Source organism: Triticum dicoccoides, chromosome 1B (genome assembly GCF_002162155.2).
Source record: "Triticum dicoccoides isolate Atlit2015 ecotype Zavitan chromosome 1B, WEW_v2.0, whole genome shotgun sequence".
Classification (NCBI taxonomy): domain Eukaryota; kingdom Viridiplantae; phylum Streptophyta; class Magnoliopsida; order Poales; family Poaceae; genus Triticum; species Triticum dicoccoides.
Genome location: NC_041381.1, coordinates 140,209,896 through 140,224,478, shown reverse-complemented (window position 1 = coordinate 140,224,478; position 14,583 = coordinate 140,209,896). Strand labels below are relative to the sequence as shown.

Here is a 14,583-nt window from a genome sequence, read left to right as displayed (position 1 = left end):
ACAGGATGAAGTATTCCTGTCTTCTCTCTCGTTTTGTTTGTAAAATTGCCAGTTTTGACTCGGAGCGGCGCGACGAAGCCATTTCTTTGCTTTACAAGAACGAACATGGTCAAAATGGACAGCTAATAAACCATAACACGCCTTTGTTTTTTTTACTTGAGCTTCCTTCCTCGCTCGCCACACCTTCACAGTAAAAATGTTATTTATTCTGTTGGGCTGGCTTCAGGATTAAGGTAATCCAAACATCGAGCAAACCCCACACCACACACAACCGCAACCACACACACGGAAACACCAAGTGGCGAGCTCGGAGAGGATTATTGATTCAGAGCTATAAATACGCCCCCTTCCACTTTCCAATTCGCATCGTCATCCTACACGCGTACCACGCCTCCGACCCGATTCACCACCAGCGAGTCCCTCTCTGGGCAACAGCGGGCTGCAGATGGGGGCGACGGGGGACGCGGAAGGGGCGGCGGCGGGGTGCCGCGCGCGGGCGGCGCTGCTGGGCGCGTACGAGCTGGGCCGCACGCTCGGGGAAGGCAACTTCGGCAAGGTGAAGCAGGCGCGGCACCGCGCCACCGGGGAGCACTTCGCCGTGAAGATCCTGGACCGCGGCAGGGTGCTCTCCCTCCCCGGCGCCGACGACCAGGTCCGCAGGGAGATCGCCACGCTCACCATGCTCGCGCACCCCAACGTCGTCCGCCTCCACGAGGTAATTAGTACTAATCGTGATCTCCGCTCCTGTTGCTACCCCTCCGGCCTCCGCTCGTGGTCTCAACTGCCCTGCTCGTTTGATTGATTTGATTCCATTTCCCTGTGATCGTTCAGTAGATTCGTTGACGAATTAGCCGCGTGCGATGTATGTTTTGCTGCCCGCTGCCTCCCCTAGATCAGATGTATGTATCCTTCGTAAATTTGAGGAAAAGGCGAGCCGGGTTACAAAACATTGATCGGATAGGCGTTCATTATATCTAAACATCTTGATGACTGGGAAGAATCGCGCTACAAATTATCAACCTGAGATTCCTCAAAGAAATGGCACTTGGAAGTGGAGATTGCGAGCATCATCGTAATGCTTATCCATATATGTTCTCGTATGTAACTGTTGGAGGGATTCTGCATTGGATTATTAGTTCTTATTAGTGTGTTATATACACGTAGGACACTAAACCTACCACGTGCTGTTGGTCCAGTTGTCTCCAACTGCATGTTCTCCGTACGTTGGCCCACCCTCAGACATGGGCTGGTGGGCCCACAAAGGCAGATTTCCATTTAGCAGCGTGCGATGTATACTGTGCTGCGCTGCTGCCTCTCTCCTGGTTGTGGACTCATATTATCCCTTTTCTTGACGTACATATTACCGTTTGTTAATTTACCCATTATTTTGTGGAATTGTTTGTTAAAATTGAGGGAGAGAATACTTAGAAAGACCTCATCGAGCTGGGTTACAAAATATTGACCGGATAGGAGTTCATTTTGCTTTTTGCGGGAGGATAGGGGTTTATATCTAAACATGATGACCTGGAACAATCAATCATATGCTGCAATCATCGAAAAATGACAGCTTATTAAGGAGAGTGATGTGTCCACCCCAGAGCAAGGGAGGCTCAAACTCGGGCAGGTGACAACTCGGGTGGGTGACAACTTATCGTCACGTCCACCATCCGGGGACCTGGGCATGCGACCGGTCCGCATCACAATACAATTATCAACCGCAGATTCCTTAAAAAATGGTACTCCTGCTTGGCGATGGAGATTGCAAGTTTGCAAGAATCATCATAAGTGTTTATCTATATATGTCTTCAATGATTCATAGAAACACTTATCTATAATTGTGGGGTTTCTCTTTTGAGTAGGGTGGGCTAATAGCCTGCAGTTCATTGCGCGTTACAGGTAGAGATCATTAGCGTGTAGTGGCATGTGGAGTTGGTCCAGTTGGCCGGATCTAGTTCTAGTTGCATAATCTTTGCTCCTTGGTCAACCCTCAAGACATGGGCTAGTGGTCCCACAGAGGCAGATTCAGCTCCATGCCACGCACTTCTCCATGCTAAGATTAATCCTTGATTTGGACTGCATGTGACGCGTCGCCGTCAAGGATCCAATAATGCCGACCAGCTGCTGGCAGCCCCGTCCTTATCCTTATCTTATTTTCTACTACTATGCAATGATCTTTGTCTTCTGTGAAATAGAATTGAAATGGAATTGTTTTAGGTCTAAGTGTCTAACTCATGGTGCACATGAGCATATGAATTCGTTCACGTCGGTCGTTTAAGTAACATCATTGTCGTATTATTAATCCTGTGATTGTTTTAACTCTTGGTTTTAGGTTGCTGCTAGCAAAACAAAGATCTATATGGTGCTTGAGTTTGTCAATGGAGGCGAACTTTTTGACAGGATTGTAAGCCCGTATAACTTTTGTTTTCAGTTGTCTAAAAACCTTCCTTTGCACTATAAAATTCTCTGTCATGTACATTTGTTAGTTCTAACACTTCAAGTTGATTTCCTTCCTACAAATAAAAGGCAATAAAGAGAAAACTATCTGAACGAGAAGGAAGGAGGCTTTTTCAGCAGCTAATTGACGGTGTGAGCTATTGCCATGAAAAGGGTGTCTACCACAGAGACCTCAAGGTACTGACGACTGAAGTATTTTTTTTAAGCATCATATACTTCGCGAGATAACCAATACGACTCGATTGTTCTGTTTTCTCCTGATTTATCCCACTGTTACATGTTACAGCCTGAAAATGTTCTTATTGATCGGAAAGGCAACATCAAGATATCTGATTTTGGTCTCAGTGCTTTACCACAACATCTTGGGGTATGACAGAAATTTATCACACAATTTGTTTGTATTGATTTTTTATTAATATTTTTTGCGAGGATATTTTCATTTCATTGAATTTAATATCAGCAACTTTTCAGAATGATGGATTGCTGCATACAACCTGTGGTAGCCCCAACTATATTGCTCCTGAGGTAAACGACTGGCCACCTTCAGATCAATTATCTGGTTAACTGTATATTTGCTAATTCTTGTGCCAAATATATCCAGGTTCTGCAGAACAGAGGTTACGACGGATCATTGTCGGATATCTGGTCTTGTGGAGTAATTCTTTACATAATGCTTGTAGGACACCTTCCGTTTGATGACCGAAATATGGTTGTTCTTTATCAGAAGGTAGACCTTTGATAAAAAAAGAAAAAAAGTGTTATTTAGTGTCCTTTGCTGATAGTTCTCTCAAGCGATTCCAATGATACTACTGTTATCTGGTTGTGTGTAGATTTTCAAGGGTGACACTCAGATCCCGGAGTGGCTTTCGCCCGGTGCACAAAACCTTCTTAAGAGGATTCTTGAACCAAATCCGATGAAGAGGATCAACATGGCAGAGATCAAACTACACGAATGGTTTCAGAAAGACTATATTCCTGTTGCTCCATATGATGACGATGATGAAGATGTACGGCTTGGTGCAATTCTACCTATCAAAGAGGTATAGCAAGATGACACAAACTGTATGATGCTGAAGACCAATTTATGTCCTAATATAGGCATCATGTGTTCCGTATCTCTAGCTGCTGATCGGTGAATTTTTGTTTCCATTTTTTATCCTGAAGCAAATTAGTGAAGCTCACGGGGACAAGAGTATTCATCAAATGAACGCTTTTCAGCTGATCGGAATGGCATCTTCCCTCGATCTTTCAGGTTTATTTGAAGAAGAGGTATGCACAAACATTTTCCAGTGCCTCCCTTGTTGTATTCAGAGTGATTTGGTTTGCAAAGCTGGGAAGAAAAATCATATGCATAGCTTCTGAAGATAAACATTTCATATTCTTAGATCAAGATGATCACTGAATGCTGCCACTGCGGTCTTATACAACAACTCATCTGATCCAGCTGAATTTGTTGCAGGGAGTGTCCCAGAGAAAGATCAGGTTCACATCAGCACATCCACCGAAGGATTTGTTCGACAAGATTGAAGTGTCCGCGACGCAGTCAGGGTTCCATGTTCAGAGAGCGCATAGCAAGGTGAGCAGAAGCTTCTCATTGTAAAGGTTTTTCAGCATCACATGATTGAGTACAAGTTTTGAAGGAACTGAAAATGATGTACCATGTTATATTTCAGCTCAAAATAACGGGCAATTGCAATGGACCGAACAACCCCACACCATTCTTAGTCTGTGCCGAGGTATAATTCAGCGAGCTGAACCTTTCTTCGGTGAAACGCGTGGGAAGGGTAACCAATGGGTATCAACTGCTAACAGCTGTGTTGCTGTTTTTTTTTCTTTTGTCCCAGGTGTTTGAGCTTGGCCCCTCTCTGCATGTTGTGGAGCTTAGGAAGTCCCATGGTGACACTGCAGTGTACAGACAGGTACACAAGAGCGCTAACTGAATTTGCCACTACTACAACTTCACTCTACACATCTTCAGTGCTGGTGCTTAGTGAGTGAATGACTTAACGATGTTTCTTTCTTGGAATGTATTTTGCAGCTCTACGATAGGATCTCGAGTGATCTTGGGATTGATAAGATTTTTGGGATGGGGTTGCTCTTCGGCGACAACCTCCCGAGCTTTGACAGCAGAGCCGCAACACCACTGGTTGCCTTGTGATGAGTGCTGTGCTGTAGATACCCCAACTGACATGATGTAGGACGCTAGGATCATAGCTGTTTATTGATTGGAAATGATGATGATGATGTAAGGATTAGGATCTCACTGTGTACAGAACTGCATACAGATAGTCGAGTGGTGAAACTGACTATCATCCTCAGCTGAAGGGGTGTGATAGCGGCACAAAAATGGTTCAGCGATGTAATAATTTTTTGCGCGAAAAGGCCAAAGGCCTTATATTAAAGTCGACCAACCTTTGCAAGGACATCTTTACATAAATGAAAAATTGCACGCAATCTTCCTTCTGCACTTGCCATGAGGGAAGCTCGATACCCCTCTAGACATTCCAAACACCATGAGAGTTAGTGAAACGTTGTTGACGCAACGGACTGGAAGTTGCCTGTCGGAGCGTGAAGATGTTGACAACTACAATCTGGGAAATAAACTGTCGCCCTAGAGAAGAAGGCAATTAACATGGTTGGATGACCACCCCAGATCTAGCCAAATAGATACGGGGAGACATAACCTCGTAACCTCCTTGACAATGCTCAAACTGGTCGAATATTGCCGGTTAGAGGAGGAGCTAGATGGCCAAGACATGATGCAGCCGTCCACTCGTACGAAAGATACATTCGAAGACCACCTATATAACACGAATACACGACCAGACCCACCACTCTAGAAGAGTACTGACCACACGAGCCCTTTCCCTGCCTCCGCCGCCCTCCCCTAGTCCACTGATGAGATCGTTGCTACCGAGGTGGACGAGGATTCATGGAAACCTTTTTCTTTATCTGCACAGCGCCACCATCACCACCATAGCACTACCATCAGGGTGTGAACTTCTAACTCTAAGGGGCCTAAGTACAATGCTGCAATGTAGATTTGGGGTCCCCACCCCCTTCTGTTGGTAGAGCGGCAAGTGGAGGAGGGGAGTCGTCGACGAGGAGCAGTGGCCACAACGGTTTTTGGAGAGGGACGCGGCTTGGAAAAGGAACGACTTATTTTCAACAAGGGGATTGAAAAATAAGAGATGGATTATCTATTTCTCTTGTTAGGGCCTAAATTGCGGTGTTTAGCTAACGTAAGTTAGGTATGGCCAAACCCCCTACCCACTTTGGCTGGCATAACATGTCCCATGCCACATCGCAACTTCCTCCATTGGCATCATCCTTGTCGCCCACAAAAATCCACGACATATTTTGATCATCGCCTCAGCATTTTGGATGGCAATTCCATTACTAACATTGCATCAATTGGGATTGCGCAGATGACTGGCGTAGTCAGTAGTAACCTTCCACTCTTCGGTAACATGGTCGCCTTCCAATTGGGCAGGCATCCTGCGAGTTGACCCACGATGGCTTGAAATTGGTTTGGTGTTCGCTTGCAGATCGAATGCAGTCCCAGGTAATTGCAAGGGAAAGAGGTGTTCGGGCATCTGAGCAGCGTGCACACCGAGGCCATCTCCTCCTGGGAACACGCGATGGGCAAGGAAGCGCTCTTGGACGGATAGGGATCCGGTGACTGGCCTCTGGCCAGTCACGCAGTAACTGGCACGCAGCCTACCGTTGGATCGGGGGAGGGGAGGATCAGACTGAAATCTGCAGCAAAAAACACTTGTCACGCCCAATATGCGACCCTATCCTAAAAGAACTCGAAGGTCCCACCAAGGATAGAAGCGCATATTGGAGATGCTTTTGCAAGGTGGATATCATTACATCGTACCATTACATAATAGTTGGGGATACATACAAAAGGCATACAATGCCGCATGAATACAACACCATCATACATCAGAGCATCATCCGACTACGGATGAAATACAAACAAAAACTCAAACGACATCCACCCTGCTAGCCCAGGATGCCGACCAGGAACCTATCCCCTGAACCAGGAAGCAGAAGAAGAACTCAAAACAAGCAAGCATCGCTCTCACGTCATGATCATCGCATTACCTATACCTGCAACTGTTGTTGTAGTAATCTGTGAGCCACGAGGACTCAACAATCCCATTACCATGGGTCTCAAGACTAGCAAAACTTAATGGGTATGGAATGGATAAGTGGTGAGGTTGCAGCAGTGACTAAGCAATGTATGGTGGCTAACTTACGAGTACAAGAATATGATGAGAATCTACGCAAACAGTCGCAAACTAGTAATGATCAAGAAGTGATTCCGAACTACTTACGTTCAAACATAACCCCACCGTGTTCTCTTCTCGACCACTCGAAAAGATTCCATCACGGTTACACACACGGTTGGGTATTTTAATTCGAGCCTGGTGTCAAGTTCTCTACAACCGGATATTAACAAATTTCCATCTGCCACATAACCGCGGGCATGGCTCTCGAAAGTTTAAACCCTGCAAGGGTGTCCCAACTTAGCCCATTACGAGCTCACGATCCGCGGAGACAATCCTCCATCTCGAGACATCCGATCAGACTCGGGGTCCCGGTGCACAAGACATTTCGACAATGGTAAAACAAAAGCAGCAAGACTTCCCGATGTGCCGACACCCTGATAGTAGCCGTGCGTATCTCGTCTCAGGCCACGGTTGGATGAACACTACATACGGCAACCGAAAACCCCAGGTGAAGGGGTGGTATCGCAAGTGGCTCTGTTTTGGACAAACACTCAGAGGAGCACTGGCCCGGGGGTGATAGAGGCAAAGGTGTCCCGATGTTTCGATGAGTAGGTGGCTATCGTTTTCTGTGGGAGTCGACCCTGACGATCCGACTAGAAACGTGCGAGACATCGCACCTTAGCAATCGCTAAACCAACTTCCGAGGGGTTATTGATCACGCCGGAGCATGATCAACCTGACCACGAGGGTCTGTTTTCCTGCGAGCAAACGAAGAACAAGCAAGAAACTGAGATTGCAATCTGGATATTGCGAATATAAGAGGAAAGCTTTATTAATGAAGGTGGGGTTTTGTGACACCTTTGTCTGGTCGTTGAACACAAATGAAGTACGCGAAGTTGCAGCTATGGCGAACTTTTAATCTAAACAAAACCCAAAGTCTAAACGGCGCCCTAAGGGCTGTATATATGGAGGAAGATGGGGGAATTTCGTGGCCCTTGGGGAAGGGGTCCGAAAGCAACCCTATCTCTTGTTTCCCCACACATACGGACTCTAAAAACAGCCTATACTCAAGTATTTCGAAATTACATGGGCTTGGCCCAATAATAATGTGACACGACACCTAGAATAGCCTCGAGACGGAAGTTATGAAGTAGCATCTTGTATATTTAGTCCAAGGCTTCATGGACTCATTATGGTGGCTTCAACGTCCTGAAATCATCACTTGTAACTCCGTTCTTGTTTCCCTTGCGCATGCCATTATCTCCATGCTTGTTCTTGCTCCAATGTTCATCCTTCCCCAAGCTAGGTCCTTCATTTGTAAGCAAAACAAATGTATCCAATTTAGGTAGCATCATATTCTCCTGAACATTAGAATCATTACGAAGAAACAAAAGTACCTGGTAATTTAATTGGCGTGCGCAGGCTCTAGTAATTGGTCCAGTATTTATAGCAGTAGGGGCTATGGGTGTAACAATGGTATTGATGTCATCATCATCCTCCCCTTCTTGAAATGAAGTCGTCCTCGACGGAAGCTCATCTTCCTCACCCAAATAAGGCTTCAAATCTGCAATGTTAAAAGTGAGACTAACTCCAAAATGTGCGGGCAGCTCAAGTTTATATGCATTATCATTTATTTTCTCTAACACCTTAAAAGGACCATTAGCACATGGCATTAGCTTTGATTTGCGCAAATCAGGAAATCTATCCTTGCGCAAATGAAACTAAACAAGATCTCTAGGTGCAAACACAACATGTTTTCTACCCTTATCTCCAGCAAGTTTGTATTTAGCATTCATACGCTCAATGTTTTCCTTAGTTAACTCATGCATTTTTAAAATCAATTTAGCATGTTGTTTAGCATCAAAATTAACCTTCTCCGAAGATGGAAGAGGCAACAAATCAATAGGTCACGAGGTAGGAAACCATACACAATTTCAAAAGGGCACATCTTAGTAGTAGAATGCAATGAACGATTATAAGCAAATTCAATATGAGGCAAGCATTTTCCCCACATTTTCTTATTATTCTTCAAAATAGCCCTAAGCATAGTAGACAATGTTCTATTGACCACTTCCGTTTGTCCATCAGTTTGGGGGTGACAAGTAGTACTAAAAAGCAGTTTAGTCCCCAACTTAGCCCATAAACATCTCCAAAAGTGGCTAAGAAATTTAGTATCATGATCGGAAACAATAGTATTTGGCACACCATGCAAGCAAATAATTTCACGAAAGAACAAATTAGCAACATTAACAACATCATCGCTTTTATGACATGGTATAAAGTGTGCCATTTTCGAGAATCTATCCACGACCACAAATATGCTATCCCCCCTTCTTTGTTCGAGGTAAACCTAAAACAAAGTCCATAGATATATCCTCCCAAGGAACACTAGGTACAGACAAAGACATATATAAACCATGAGGATTGAGTCGTGATTTAGTTTTTTTGACATGTAGTGCAGCGAGCAACAAAATGCTCAACACCTCATCTCATCTTTGGCTAAAATAAATGTGTAGCAAGTATGTCCTCCGTCTTCTTCATGCCAAAGTGTCCCATTAATCCTCCTCCATGCGCCTCCTACAACAACAAAAGACGAACGGAGCTAGCTGGAATGCATAGCCTGTTAGCACGAAACACAAATCCATCATTAACGACGAACTTGTTCCATGTTCTTCCTTCTTTACAATTCTGCATTACATCTTTAAAATCAGCATCATGCACATATTGATCTTTGATGGTCTCCAAACCAAATATTTTTAAGTCAAGTTGTGAAAGCATAGTATAGCGACGAGACAAAGCATCAGCAATAAAATTTTCTTTACCCTTCTTGTGTTTAATGACATGAGGGAAAGTCTCAATGAATTCAACCCATTTAGCATGTCTACGATTTAGTTTAGCTTGACTTTTAATATGTTTCAAAGATTTATGATCAGAATATATAACAAATTCTTTGGGCCGTAAATAATGTTGCCATGTTTCTAAAGTCCAAACAAGAGCATATAATTATTTATCATAAGTAGAATAATTCAGACTAGGCCCACTCAATTTTTCAGAAAAGTATGCATCTTGTAATAACACACCTCCTGATCCAATTCCACTAGCATCACATTCAAGCTCAAAAGTCTTATTAAAATCAGGAAGTTGGAGTAAAGGAGCATGTGTCAACTTATCTTTCAATACCGTGAAGGCTTTTTCCTGTGCGGTGCCCCAAACAAAAGGCACATCCTTCTTTGTAAGCTCATTGAGAGGTGCAACAATGGTGCTGAAATCTCTCACAAAATGCCTATAGAAACCAGCGAGGCCAAGAAAACTCCTCACTTGTGTGACCGTTTTGGGCTGCGGCCAACTCTCAATAGCTTCAATCTTGGCTTTATCAACTTCAATTCCCTGTGGAGTAACAACATAGCCAAGAAAAGATACTCGGTCTGTGCAAAAGGTGCACTTTCCGAGGTTGCCAAACAAATGTGCGTCTCGTAAAGCAATAAAAAGAGCACGCAAATGTTCCAAATCTTCCTCCAAAGATCTGCTATAAATCAGTATATCATCAAAATAAACTACCACACATCGTCCAACGAAAGCACGTAAAACTTCGTTCATTAATCTCATGAAGGTACTAGGTGCATTAGTTAACCCAAAAGGCATGACTAACCACTCATACAATCCAAACTTAGTTTTAAATGTTGTTTTCCATTCATCTCCCAATTTCGTACGAATTTGATGGTATCCACTATGGAAATCAACTTTGGAGAATATTGTAGAGCCACTCAATTCATCAAGCATATCATCTAGCCTAGGAATAGGATGACGATAACGAATAGTAATATTATTGATGCCTCTACAATCAACACACATATGCGACGTACCATCCTTTTTGGCACTAAAATGATAGGAACAACACAAGAACTAAGGGATTCTCGTATATAACCTTTGTCGAGTAGCTCCTATACTTGACGCATAATCTCCTTCGTCTCCTCTGGATTGGTACGGTATGGTGCACGGTTGGGTAATGATGCACTGGGAATTAAGTCAATTTGATGCTCAATCCCTCAAATAGGTGGTAATCCTGGTGGCACGTCTTGTGGAAAGACGTCAGCGAACTCCTGCAAAATGTTAGTGACAGCAGGAGGCAAAGAGGAAGGCACGTCCTTGAATGAAAATAATGCCTCTTTGCACACAAAAGCATAGCAAACAGATTTGCTGCAATCTAGATCATCAATATCAGATTTGGTGGCAAGTAAACATGCACTTTTCAATTTAGTTTCAGAAGCAACACTAGATGGTTTATTATTAGGCTTCATTTGTTGCTCAAATTCTGTTGCCCCAATCTGATTTTCACTCTTATTTTTCTCCTGTTTTGCTTTATTAGCTCTATTAATATCATCTTTCAAAATGGAATCAGGGGTCATAGGAAGCAAAGTACTATTTTTATCCTTATGAACAAGAGTATACTGATTGTTTCTATCATGGTGTACAAAATTTTTATCAAATTTCCATGGTCTACCAAGTAATAAGGAACATGCTTGCATGGGTACCACATCACAATCAACATAGTCAGCATATGTAGAGATACTAAAATGCACACGAGTAGCACACGTTACCTTAACCTTGCCGCTGTTATTGAACCATTGGATATAGTAAGGATGTGGATGTGGTCTTGTGGTGAGAGATAGCTTCTCCACCATCTCCATGCTAGCCAAGTTGTTGCAACTCCCTCCATCAATGATGACGCGAACAGAACGTTCCTTCACGACTCCCTTTATATGGAACAAATTATGCCTCTGATTTTTCTCAGCTTGTGTGTCCTGCACACTCAAAACACGTTGAGCAACTAAACATTCATACCTGTCAGCATCTTTAGGAGCCATGTATTGTGTCTCATGATCAGAACCATCTCCACCGTGTTCTTCACTTGTAATAAGAGCCAAAGTCTCCTCATCATAGTCACTGGCGCACTCATACCCACCATCCTCAGTAGCAATCATCACACGCTTAGATGGGAATTCTCTCGCATAATGACCTCCACCCTTGCAACCATGACAAATAATATCATGTGTTTACCCTGTTGATGTCATGGATGAAGAAGAGCTCTGTGTGGGACCGGAAGGTGTACTCCTGGCAGATGGTGGTGGTGGTGCCTATTTTCTTGTATCTCGGTTGGAATTGGTGGCTGAAGTCAGTGGTGCTGTAGTAGGACGTGTGGGAGTAGAGGATGTACGTGGTGTCCATGATGAAGATGGACCTGCAGAAAAATTAGTTCGCGCCAATGCCTGTCGATCCTACACTTCACGTTCAGCTTTACAAGCAAGATGGAATAAACGTGTGATATTATTATACTCCTTATACTCTATAATGGTTTGAATCCCTTTATTTAATCCATCCATAAAACGTGCAAGCATAGCTTCATTATCCTCAACAATACCACATCTAATCATGCCAGTTTGTAATTCCTGATAATATTCTTCTACATAATTTTTTCCTTGTCTTAAACGCTGCAATTTTTGAAGCAATTCACGTTGATAATATGGTGGAACCCAACGAGTACGCATAGCAGTTTTCAAAGCAGCCCAACTAGTTGGAATAGGATATAATCTACAATGTTCAGACCACCAAACAGAAGCAAAACTAGTGAATTCACAAATAGCAGCAGCAACAGGTCTCTCCTCAGGATATTGTAAGCATGTGAAACGTTGTTCAGTTTCTAACTCCCAAGTAAGATATACATCAGGAATGTATCTACCCTCAAACGGTGAATATTCGATTTCAGCTTAGGAATATGGTCATAATCTCGTAACTGAGGTGGTAGTGAAGGCCTACCATTGCGATTATATGCCTGTGGACAACCTGGTGCTGGTGGTTGCATGTAGCTCTGATTTTTTTCGCTCCTCTTTTTTTTGGCAAAAATTCACTATAATGGCGAGTGTCTCAAAACTCTTCTCAAGTCAAGGTAACAGGATAGACACAAACTTTTTGCGACCAATTTTTTTGACTGCTCGAACCAAAATCTGGAAATGGCTGAAAAAAACTTTCTATGATGGCACCTATCTCAAAACACTCAGAAACACCTAAAAATAGGATAGCCAGATTTTTTTTGATAAGTGCGTTTTTGGAAAATTTTGGGCCTAAACGGAGGGTGGTTTCCGGACTTTTTTTTAAAACCTACTCAGGCAAGGAAACACGAATCGGAAAGTAGATGGATCTCGAAAACAAACCTAATATGAAAAGAACTCGGATTTGGGGTGGATATATGGTGGTATATGGCAGCGATTGTAGGATATGGAAACAATGGTGGTATATGGCAACGATGGTAGGATATGGCAGCGTAGGTGGTATATGGCAGCGGTGGTGGTATATGGGAGTGGTGGTAAGATATGGCAGCGATGGTGGTATATGGCAGCAGCGATGAAGATGGTGCGGCAGCGGCGTGACAAACTGTCACATAACTTGAAACTCTAAAGGACTAGATGCTAAGACCAACAACTAGACACGACGATGCAACCGCAAATTCAACAAAGCAAAAACCACAAAAGATTATGCAAAGGCTCAGATTGGTTCGGATATGGTGAACTAACCCTAATTTTTTTGGCTTTTTCATGGACTGTAGGTAAGAAGAACAGACTCGATCTAACTATGAAAAACTGTAAAATCTCACCGAGCAACCTGGAAATCTGATACCACTTGATAGAGGCAAAGGTGTCCCGATGTTTCGATGAGAAGGTGGCTACGTTTTCTGTGGGAGTCGACCTTGACGATCCGACTACGAACGTGCGAGACGTCGCGCCTTAGCAATCGCTAAACCAACTTCCAAGGGGTTATTGACCACGCCGGAGCACAATCAACCTGACCACAAGGGTTTGTTTTCCTGCGAGCAAACGCAGAACAAGCAAGAAACTGAGATTGCAATCTGGATATTGCGAATATAAGAGGAAAGCTTTATTAATGAAGGTGGGGTTCTATGACGCCTTTGTGTGGTCGTTGAACACAAACGAAGTACGCAAAGTTGCAGCTTTGGAGAACTTTTAATCTAAACAAAACTCAAAGTCTAAACGGCGCCCTAAGGGCTGTATATATGGAGGAAGAGGGGGGAATTTTGTGGCCCTTGGGGAAGGGGTCCGAAACCAACCCCATCTCTTGTTTCCCCACACATACGGACTCTAAAAACAACCTATACTCAACTATTTCGAAATTACATGGGCCTGGCCCAATAATAAGGTGACGTGGCACCTAGAATAGACTCTGGATGGAAGTTATGAAGTAGCATCTTGTATATTACGTCCAAGGATTCATGGACTCATTATGGTGGCTTCAACGTTCTGAAATCATCACTTGTAACTCCGTTCTTGTTTCCCTTGCGCATGCCATTATCTCCATGCTTGTTCTTGCTCCAATGTTCATCCTTCTCCAAGCCAGGTCCTTCATTTGTAAGAAAAATAATGTATCCAATTTAGGCAGCAGCATATTCTCATGAACGTTGGAATCATTATGAAGAAACCAAAGTACCTGGTAATTTAATTGGCGTGCGCGAGCTCTAGTAATTGGTCCAGTATTTATAGCAGCAGGGGCTGTGGGTGTAACAATGGTATTGATGTCCTCATCAGGGGGGTTGATTAAGAATACTAGGGGGGCGGCGAAAATCCCCTATTTAAGTTTAAGTTGTTATTAGGAAAATGGAAAAACCAATGTTGGGCCTTGCTGGAAGAGTTTTATTCATAGCAAACTGTTAAGAGGGTCCCATACCCCTTACCGTGTTAGGGACGCAAAATCAAGGAACATAACACCGGTATGACGGAAACTAGGGCGGCAAGGGTGGAACAAAACACCACGCATAAGGCCGAGCCTTCCACCCTTTGCCAAGTATATAGATGCATTAATTAAAATAAGAGATACTGTG

General features: G+C 43.5%; 1 protein-coding gene across 1 annotated transcript; it reads left to right on the top strand.

The window, feature by feature from the left end:
- The first annotated feature begins 378 nt into the window (after nucleotides 1–378).
- On the top strand, nucleotides 379–4,884 carry LOC119323768 (CBL-interacting protein kinase 17-like). The gene is made up of 12 exons (XM_037597482.1): nucleotides 379–715; nucleotides 2,330–2,401; nucleotides 2,524–2,631; nucleotides 2,741–2,821; nucleotides 2,926–2,979; nucleotides 3,056–3,181; nucleotides 3,285–3,494; nucleotides 3,619–3,723; nucleotides 3,914–4,030; nucleotides 4,128–4,190; nucleotides 4,299–4,373; nucleotides 4,493–4,884. Exons 1-12 carry the CDS (start codon nucleotides 446–448, stop codon nucleotides 4,610–4,612), a joined length of 1,401 nt encoding a protein of 466 aa, XP_037453379.1. The 5' UTR covers nucleotides 379–445; the 3' UTR covers nucleotides 4,613–4,884.
- The last annotated feature ends 9,699 nt before the right edge of the window (nucleotides 4,885–14,583 follow it).

Excerpts from the sequence above, each read along its gene's own strand:
- LOC119323768 (XM_037597482.1), top strand. The coding sequence starts at position 446 with ATGGGGGCGACGGGGGACGCGGAAGGGGCGGCGGCGGGGTGCCGCGCG. Across the intron at positions 2,402-2,523 it reads GCGAACTTTTTGACAGGATT|GCAATAAAGAGAAAACTATC; the intron begins GTAAGCCCGTAT and ends TACAAATAAAAG. Across the intron at positions 2,632-2,740 it reads TCTACCACAGAGACCTCAAG|CCTGAAAATGTTCTTATTGA; the intron begins GTACTGACGACT and ends TACATGTTACAG.